Genomic DNA, 9,443 nt, shown 5'->3' with positions numbered 1-9,443 from the left:
AGCACAGAGGTGCCACCTCTCCCGCTTGATTGACAACCTCGCTGGCAAACGGGCAGTTGGGGAAGGGGATGCAATGTCTCAGGCGTAAAGACAAGCAGTGACAGTTTGCGGCTCCCGGCACCGCCCCCACAGCGCGGCCTACGCTGCCGGCTCACCGGAGGGCAAAATAACCCCCGGGGAGACTGACGGGCCGCGCCAGCCAATAAATAGCGCGCGTAGCTGAGTGACAAGCGAGCGAACCAATCGCAGTGCAGGACGCGCAGCCCAGAGACGGCCGGTGCTGGGGATAGGCCAATCAGAGGCCAGGAGGAGCTGAGCTCGGCCAATGGGAGGGCAGTCCCTATGGGCGGCCTGTGGGGAGGGGGCGGGCGTTGAGCGAGGGGCGGGGCCGGGCGGGTCCCGCCGCCGCCGCCAGCGGGGGCTGCCGAGTCACGGCCGGGCAGCGGCGGCGGCAGCGCTGTGGGATCGGGCTCCGGGTCTCCGTTCTGGGCTGCTGCTCGCCAGGGCCGCCCGGCTGCGCCCCCAGCCCGGGGCCCGCGGTTGGGGTCTCCGTGGAGCCCCCTCCCCGAGTCCCTGCGGCCTGTGGGAGCCGTGAGGGGAGCTATGGCGCCGCCGCTCCTGAGGGAGCCGGAGCGCGGTGTGGGCCCCGCCCGGGCCTGGCTGTGCTGCTCCGGGGCTGGGCTGGGCCGGGCCTGCCGGGGGATGATGGATCACCCAGAGCAAGGCTGAGTGTGAGGAGTGCGGGTCCCAGAACGGCGTTGAAACTGTCCCAGGAGGGTGCTGGGCTGAGTCATGAGGGTGTTTTCCTGGCAGTAGAGTTATAATTTAGAATCGGGGCATCATGGATTTGTTTGGGCTAGAAGAGACCTTGAAGATCAATTTGTTCCATCGCCTGCCATGGGCAGGGACACCTTCCACTGTCCCACACTGCTCCAAGCTCCATCCAAGCTGGCCTTGGACACTTCCAGGGATCCAGGGACAGCCACAGCTGCCTCCCCACCCTCCTGGGGAAGAACTTCTTCCTAATATAAAAGTTAATTTGTGCTTCACCCTGGCAGAGATCACCCACCTTTGGTCTGTGTTTGGAAGTATAAGCTGTGAGTCTGAGCATCACCTTTCCAACGTGTCATCCTGAGGGAAAATGGGTGAATTCCTCACATTTGGGGTGTTTCCCCTGGGTGTTAACACTGAGGGGGGTTTAGTAGCAGGTAGCAAAAAGACTACATTTTGTTAGCTAAATTAATTCCTAAATTGCTGCTTGAACTGTTACTCTGTCCAGAGAAAGTTCACCAGGTGTTCTGGTTATGTCAGAGTTACCCAGACTCAGAGAATTCCCAGAAAAGTGACCTGAATGTGGATCTTACTGAATTAGGATTTTCCTGAAGCCAGGGCAGTGCTTTGCACGCCTAGGAAAGTTTTTGATGTCATTTAGAAGTTTCTGAAATGTGTGTAGGGATATTTAACTTTGTTAGGCCTGAATAAAAACTGGGAGAGGGCTTTGGGATTGAAGTGATTTGCTATTCAAGCAGTTTGATGTTGGATGGGAGGTAGGTTCAAGCTGTCACCACAAATCCAAACCTTGCAGAGATGCTTTGAGCACTATTACTGTGCCCTACAGCCTGGGTTGGCAGGAGGGATGTCCTAAAATTTAAGTTGAACTGTGAGTTTTCCGTGTATATTTTTGCCTGATAAATGTCCCTGTCACCAGCAGGTGGCTTTATCCCTATTTCTGAGCACGTTTCTCCCCATTTCTGTGCTGTGCCAGCTCAGCTCTGGGTTTGTGACAGCCTCAGAGCAGAGTCTGGGGTGTAATTTCAATGCTTTAATCTGAATTTCCTGCACAGAGGGCTCACTTCACAGGCACAGGGAATGCTGAGGGGGGACAAATGTTCCTCCAGTGCCTAAAGGGGGCTCATAAAGGGAGGAGAGGGATTTTTATATGGCAGGACAAGGGGAATGGCTTTGAACTGGCAGAGGGCAGGGTTGGGATGGATACTAAGAGGAAATTCTTTATTCAGAGGAGGTGAGGCCCTGGCACAGAGCAGCTGGGGCTGCCCCTGGATCCCTGGAAATGTCCAAGGCCAGGCTGGACGGGGCTTGGGGCAGCCTGGGGCAGGGGAAGGTGTCCCTGCCATGGAAGGGTGACACTGGATGGGATTTAAGGTCCCTTCCCACCCAAACCACCCCATGATTTCTATTATGGATCCATAAAGCATCCCTGGAGCTGTTCTGTGAACAACAGACTGATCCTCCAGTAGCAGAGGAGGTGCTGCATCTCCAGAGGTCCCTGATTGCCTGGATCCATCCATCCATCCATGTGGGATGTGTCTGAGGGCTGTGGAATCCCACTGGGGGTCTCAGCAGGACCCTCCCCGCCTTCCTGTGACACAAATAATGACTCTGCTCAGGGAGTGTGTGTTCTCCCTGCCCTCTGGGGAGCTGCCAGGCCCCGGGAGGTGTCCTGGGGGTGCTGGCAGCCGCCTGTGCCTGTGTCCAGGGGCTCTCGCTGAGCTGGGCTGAGCTCCTGCCACAGCACAGATAAGGAGCTGCTCACGCCTCCTGCTGCTTTTATCTCTCGCTGAGTTCTCTCTCCCTGCTGGCCCCCCACACCTCCTTTGCCATTGGTGTGGGGACAGCAGGACATTTTTACAGGGAGAAGGGATAATTCACGTGTTGGTGCTTCATGTAGCCGAGCTCACGATGCCTTCCCGTTACCTCAACTTCCGCTGCAGCGTGCCCTGGCTGATCCTGTCTCTGCAAACTCTCTTCCTCATCCGCTCTTTCTTTGTCTTCCCAGGTGTTGGTGACATCTACTCCCCATCCAATTTCTACCCAGGTAAGCCTGGAACCTGCTGGGGAAGGAGGGATGATGCTCCTGCTGTGCCCTGCAGAACGGTTTTATTGCTCTTTGAGCTTGCCAGGAGTGGTGGGCGTTCCTTTATACCCCAGGTGTGATGAGGATCAAAGACTAAATTGTATTTTTGGTCAGTTTTCTGTTGGGTTTTTTGACCTCTCAACCCCCATCCTGCGGCATCCATTCAGGTCACTGTGTAAAAATCAGCATTAAGGGTATTTTTTTTCTCTGATTATAGATTGGAAAGAAAGCTCTGGAATTCTTTGCAAGCTCTAAACAGTAGTGGCACTTAATTTTTTATCTGTAGGCTTCTTAGTTAATTGTAATTTCTTAATTGATTTTTTTTTAAAGCAGAAATCTGCATTAATCATTTCACTGCTGTCTTGTTCTTTTTCTGTCCTGCAGAATTTCAAGATGTCAACCACATGGTCATTTTTGGATTTGGCTTCTTCCTGATAGTTCTGAGAAGATATGGCTTTAGCAGCATTGGATTCAACCTCTTGCTGATTGTTCTTGGTGTCCAGTGCTCTGTGCTGGTAGATGATTTATTAGTTTTCCTTAGCCTACAGCAAAGAGAAATTGGCATGAGAAGGTAACGAGTTTATGTTAGAGCTTTTCCAGAATTGCTGATTGCTCCTTGTGCTTCTAGGGATGAGCAGAGTCACTTTTACAGGCATTTTAGAGGGTTCTTGGTTTTTAAGTACATTGTTCATTGTACATTTTAAGTACATTGTTCTGTTCCTTTTTATTGGCCCTGGTGTCACCCTGAGACTGAGTTGTTTTTCTCTCCTTTCTTTCTTGCAGTCTGGCAAAGGCTGTGGTGAGCATGACTGCTGTGGCCATCTCCTCTGGGGCTGTGCTGGGGAAGGCCAGCCCTGTGCAGTTAATTGTGATGACCCTGGTGGAATTAATCATTTTCTATGTGAGCAGATGCATCAACAGGACACTCCTGCAGGTACCCTGCTGGGATTCTCAGATGTGTGAGGGGAAATGTCACTGTCAGGAGCTGCAGCAAAGGCTTTGTGTGGCCTGAATCAGCCCACAGATGGTGAATATTCTGTTGCTGCAGGTCCCAGAGCACCTCACCCTGATGCACGTGCACCTCTTTGGAGCCTACTTTGGTCTGGCAGTCACCTCCCGCTTCCCTGCGCCTGCCCCAGGGCTGGACAAGCACAGGAGCACCCCAAAGTCAGACCTGTTCTCCATGCTGGGTGAGTCCTGGGCTGCAATGCCTCAGCTGGATAAGGGATTGCAGGGATTGCTGGATGAGGGATGGGGGTTGAAATGCACAGAAACTGCTGCTGTGCTCTGGTTTGTGACATTCCTACCTGGCCCCAGCTGGGGCTCAGTTTGCTTTGGTCACCTCAGCATAAAGGCTACTCCAGGTTAGCAGTTCTTTCTTCGGGTTCAGCTCTCCCTTTCCTGGCCAGCTTGTCCCCTCTGGCTTGCCCTGCTGGTGAGGGGCTGTGGGCCAGAGCTGAGCTCATAATTTGTGTTTCAGCAGAGCTCAAGCTGCTTCTCCAGGTGGTGCACAGAGATAGAAAGGGGCAGTCCCTGCTGGTAACATAAATAAAAAGATAAAGCCTGGGGAAGGGTGGGGAGTGGCCCACCAGAGAGGATCTGGTGTCTGGGACTTTCATTCCTTTTCTTATTATCACAACTTTTATAGTTCTGGTCGTGCCACCAGCTGAACCCAGAGCTGCCTGCAGGAGTCCACAGAGTCTCATCCTCAGTCAGTCTTTGCCCAGGTTAGGGAATATAAAATTGAAGTGCTGCTCTTTTGTGTCCCTGGAGTTCTTGTTTGCTGTTCATTTCCAGAGCTAAGCAGATTCTCATGAGAATACTTCAGCAGATTTTATATCTGTATTTATGACTGACTGCCTAATCAATGGGAACAGGGTGAATCATCTCACAAGTCCTCAGTGTAGGTTTAGAGTAGCTGAAATGGCCTCTCGTGTCTGAGGCAGGGTTCTCTCTGCCTTGGTGCACTGACACTGTGGATTTTAGCAATGGGAACTGGATTTCAGAGAGCCAAGATGAGCTGGTGCACGATCACCAGGGCTGCTGGAAACTGCATTTGTGCCTCACAGTGACAACACCTGTGTCACTTGTTGGGGGTCTTGGACAAGAACACACCAAATGTCAGGTGGATTGCACAAAGGTCTGGTGCCTCTGTGGGGTGGGGACACAACATCAGTGATGGCAGTGGGCTGGAAACTTTGTCCCAGCTGGGCAGGGTCTGTGTCTGTGCTCAGGGCTGAGCCTGAGGCGCTCTGAGGCCACCACATCCCTCTGCTGGCTGCAATTCCCTCTGTGCATCCCCTGGCATGCAGGGAGTCATGCATCCTGCCAGGCAGGGCTGGGCTCCAGGGAGCCTGGGCTTCCCCAGTGCTGACCATTAAGGGCACAGAAGCAGGAGAACCTGTTTTCATTCCTGTTGGAGAAGCCTGGGTGGCCATGGAGGTGTGACAGCAGCAGTTCCTCACTGGGACTGCTCTTAGAGGAGGCTGTGCTTTGGGAAAGGTTTGGGAATTACAGTGAATGCACGGTGTGGGCTGTGTCCAGAGACAGGCAGTGATGGGTTCCCTCTGCTTCAGAGCAGCTCCTGAGGGTCTCTTGTCCTTGTCCCCAAGGCACTGTGTTTGTCTGGGTGTTCTGGCCAAGCTTCAATTCTATCCTGGCTGACTCCAAGAAGCAAGCAGTGCTCAACACTTACTTGGCCCTCGCAGTGAGTGCTGTGGCTGCCTTCATGTTGTCTGCTCTGACCTCCAAGGATGGCAAGTTCAGAATGGTAAGGGTGAGGGAGCATCCCTGCACGGGGTTTTTTCTGTTCAAAGGGATTTTCTGGTACCCTCAGGAGCACACTGGCAATACAACAGCTGTTAACTGAAACCAAGTCCAAGGTCTGACAATCACAGACTCACAGACTGGTTTGGATGGCAAGGAGCATCAGAGATCACCTCATTCCACCCCTGCCATGGGCAGGGACACTTCCACTGTCCCAGGCTGCTCCCAGCCCTGTCCAGCCTGGCCTTGGACACTCTCAGGGTTCCAGGGGCAGCCCCAGCTTCTCTGGGCACCCTGTGCCAGGGCCTCCCCATCCCCACAGGCAACAATTCCTTCCTAATATTTAATCTGCACCTTCCCTCTTTCAGTTTAAGGCCTCTTGTTCTATCACTACAAACCCTTGTAAAAAGTCCCTTAACTCCCCGTTCTTGTTCTTGTACAGACTCACATCCACAGTGCAGTCCTGGCTGGAGGGGTCACCATCAGTTACACAGCATCCAGAATCCTGCAGCCTTGGATTGCCATGATTCTGGGGCTGCTTGGCAGTGTCATCACCATCCTGGGATCTCACTCTTTACAGGTAATGCTCAGACCTCAAAATGGTTCTTGGATAAGCTAAGATTCTTTTTCAATGCAGGATAACCCCAAGGGAAACCTCTTTTCCAAGCAAGGAAACCTGAGGTGTTCTGAGCAGAGTGCAGGATTTGCTCCTGAGAGCAAATTCATCCTCTAGCTCTGCAACAGCTGATCTGCAATTCCCAACTTGTATTTCTGGGTGTCAATTAAACCTTTCCTTCTTCCCAGAGGTGCTTTAATCGTGCTTTGAAGATTCAGGATACTTGTGGAGTTCATTTCACTTTTGGTTTGCCTGCTGTGCTTGGAGCTGTGGCTGCTGTTATTCTCCTTGTCATAGAAAATGGGATTCATAAACAATGGAGTAATTTATCCAGGTACATAAATTCTTGCATTAAATAACGAAGATAAATAATTAGGGAGAGAGAAATCAGAGTGCAGCATGAAGGCCTGACACTTCTCGTTATGCTCTTAACAAAACAAATTTAATCAAGTTTTAATACCAAAAAGATGGATAAAATAAATCCTTTGAAGTCTGCATTAGTTTTCTGGTATGTTCCAAAAACATCTCACTGCAACTGCAGGTTTGAGAATTACAGTTTCTCTGGGAGATTTTGATAGATGCAGATTCATTCACAGTGTTAAATGCTAAGTGAAACACTTCTTTTTTTGCTTTTCAGTCTGGGCTATTTGATCTTTGTTGACGTTGGTGCCTTCTGCCAGACCATCAGCACTGCCTTGATAACAGGTTTGATTACAGGTCAGTACTGAAACATCCCAGGAATTCCTTTATTTCCTTGGAGCAGGTTTCTATGGGTGAATCACTCGTGCAGTAAATGGAAATATTAATGCCAGGGACTCATCCCAGCCAGGCTTTTGAAGGAGAAGAGGTATTTTGGACAGAAATAACCCAGCAGCACCATTCTTTCAGTGCTGAAGTTTTATTTTAACCAAGGTTTAACAGCTGCCTTCAACCTGCAGACAGGAGAGGTGTGAAGATGAAAACAACTTCCACTTTTGGGTGTTGTCTTTGTGACAGAAGATGCCCCAGTCTGGGGCTTGTCACTTTTTAGTCCATTTGGAGCAAATGTGCAAAGTTTCAATGACATCAGGGCGTGGCTCAGCCCAGCTGCAGCCCTTTGATCAAGAGATTTTGGGATTTTGGGGACTTTTTGCTGCTTTGGGAGCAGCAGCACTCACGTGGCTGCCACAGGATGCTCTGCTTTGTGGCAGCTGCTGCTTTTCCCCAGCCCCTAATTCTGTCTGGAGCAACAGAGAAATCACCAATGAAAATTGCTGGGAAACACACCCTACAATGATTTTTTTTGAGTGTTTTAATTTATTTAAACCTTTGCATTACTTGAAGTGTAATGAAGAAGGGATATTTTAGAAAACATCCATCTGAAAGAACCATTCAGTGTTTAACCAACTGTTTAAAAATCCAGAGATTCCCATCAGAAATCCCAAACTAAGTGCTGAGAAGCCAGATTGTTTTAAATACACAAGCACTTCTCATCATTTTGATGTATTTTCATAATCTAGCAGCTGTTTAATGGGGTTTTATCAAAAGTAATTCATTTTAGAATCCCAAGCCTTGATCCTGGCAAGCCTCTTTTTGTATTTAAGGCCAGCTCCAGTCAGGGGGCTCTGCTGGAGGATTTAGTTCCAAATTTGTGTTTTGATCTGATACATTTGGATAAATGTTACCAAGAAACTCCTGTAACACCTCCCCTTGACCTCGTGTTTATTTTGTATCTCTCTCTTTTTACCAACAGGTTTAATCTTAAACATCAAACTGCTCAAAGCTGTGCACGTCTCAAAGTACTTCGATGACCAATTTTACTGGGAGGTGAGTTTCAAAATGATTTCAGATTCCCTGTGGGAGAGTTCATTTAGCACCTTGATGAAGAACTCCAGGTATTTGAATTTAAAAAATGAGGGGAAAAAAGGGTTATTCCTTTTCCCAGCACATTTTGCTGCACAAACAGTCCTTGGGCACCTTTAGGTGCTGATGTGAGGCTGTATCTGAATTACAGGAATAACAAATGGGTGAAAATAAGCTTTTAATCACTTTTTCCATTGGTTTTGTTGTTGTTTTTTTTTTTTTCTGTGATGATTTGATATGTTCTGATACAAGAATGTTTGTGTTGACAGTTTCCTCACTTGTCTGTTGGATTTTGAGTGGAGGATCCCAGCTGACTGACCAAGATTTTCCTCTTTATCACCAAAAAAACTGAACAGCTACAATGGGTTCAAAGAGCACTGAAATACCAATTCTGAGGCCCACAAAAGCCACTCCAAATGGACACTCAAAAATCAAACTGTTCCAGTTATTCTTGAAAGATAAAATGTAAATTCACAGATGCAAACTTCAGATGCATTCAGCTTTTCTACTTTATTTGCCTTAAATATTTTCCTTAAATATTTTCTTGTAAGATATGTACAAAAAGAGTTGGCTGCATTCTTGGCTTATCAATCCAAATGCTTGGAAACGCTGAACTGTGTTTAAGCTCCCGAGTTTAAAAGGCAAAATGATGGATTTCAAAGTGTAATTTCTCAAGGAGCACTTCTTCTCCAGCAAAATACTCAGGTTTTTAAGTTGAATTCATTCTTCTGAAGGCCTTGACAAGCCAGGATTTGATGAGTGAGCTGGAGCAGGCCCAGAGCTCTGCATCCTGCCAGACTGGAACTCCTGGAAAAATCTGGGATTACTTGGCTGGGGCTGGATGTTGGGAGGTTGTGATGGCAGAAAGTTCAGCTGTGGATGGTGCTCCTGAAAGTTTTGCTGCCAGATGTAAAACACAAACAGAGCTCAGGCAGGGGCTGGGAGGGGAGAGCCTGGCCCAGCACCCAATTTTGGAAGTGCAGAGGATTTTCTGCCAGTGAACCCTGCTTTTTGAAATGGATTGTGATCCTCAGTGTCTCTTACTCTCAGAAATAGCTGGCACAGAAAATCTCCCAGCAGTGCTTACCTAATAAAGGAGTGAAAACGTGGCTGTTTTCTGTTCCTTCAGCAGCCCTGTGAGGAATGAAGGAGGGAGCTCGTGACAAGGCTGAGTCCTTTGATGAGGTTCACTGGCCTCATTCACTCCCTGGGATGAGCAGATCCCTGCAGCTCCCAAGGAATGCAGAGGAAGATCCAGTTTTCCTCCTTCCCAGCTCCCAAAGAACCAGCAGGAGTTCAGCCCAAACCTTCTACACACAACTGTGAGTTGCTACTTCCCAGAAA

General features: G+C 49.2%; 1 protein-coding gene across 2 annotated transcripts; it reads left to right on the top strand.

Annotated features, from left to right (window-relative positions):
• The first annotated feature begins 750 nt into the window (after positions 1 to 750).
• RHCE (Rh blood group CcEe antigens) lies at positions 751 to 9,208 on the top strand. Of its 2 annotated transcripts, XM_058856611.1 has the most exons (11): positions 751 to 1,097; positions 2,798 to 2,836; positions 3,260 to 3,446; positions 3,659 to 3,809; positions 3,924 to 4,065; positions 5,488 to 5,645; positions 6,084 to 6,221; positions 6,446 to 6,591; positions 6,895 to 6,974; positions 7,990 to 8,063; positions 8,369 to 9,208. In XM_058856611.1, exons 1-11 carry the CDS (start codon positions 842 to 844, stop codon positions 8,393 to 8,395), a joined length of 1,398 nt encoding a protein of 465 aa, XP_058712594.1. In that variant the 5' UTR covers positions 751 to 841; the 3' UTR covers positions 8,396 to 9,208. The 2 variants fall into 2 exon arrangements, with proteins under 2 accessions (XP_058712594.1, XP_058712595.1); XM_058856612.1 differs by lacking the exon at positions 751 to 1,097 and having other exon boundaries at positions 1,127 to 2,836.
• The last annotated feature ends 235 nt before the right edge of the window (positions 9,209 to 9,443 follow it).

This window comes from Poecile atricapillus, chromosome 24, assembly GCF_030490865.1.
Source record: "Poecile atricapillus isolate bPoeAtr1 chromosome 24, bPoeAtr1.hap1, whole genome shotgun sequence".
Classification (NCBI taxonomy): domain Eukaryota; kingdom Metazoa; phylum Chordata; class Aves; order Passeriformes; family Paridae; genus Poecile; species Poecile atricapillus.
This window is presented reverse-complemented; position numbering and strand designations above follow the sequence as displayed.

Bases quoted from the DNA above. Each gene is read 5' to 3' on its own strand.
- RHCE (XM_058856611.1), top strand. From the start codon at position 842: ATGGATTTGTTTGGGCTAGAAGAGACCTTGAAGATCAATTTGTTCCAT. The intron at 2,837-3,259 runs GTAAGCCTGGAA...TCTGTCCTGCAG, and splicing joins CCCATCCAATTTCTACCCAG to AATTTCAAGATGTCAACCAC. The intron at 3,447-3,658 runs GTAACGAGTTTA...TCTTTCTTGCAG, and splicing joins AGAGAAATTGGCATGAGAAG to TCTGGCAAAGGCTGTGGTGA.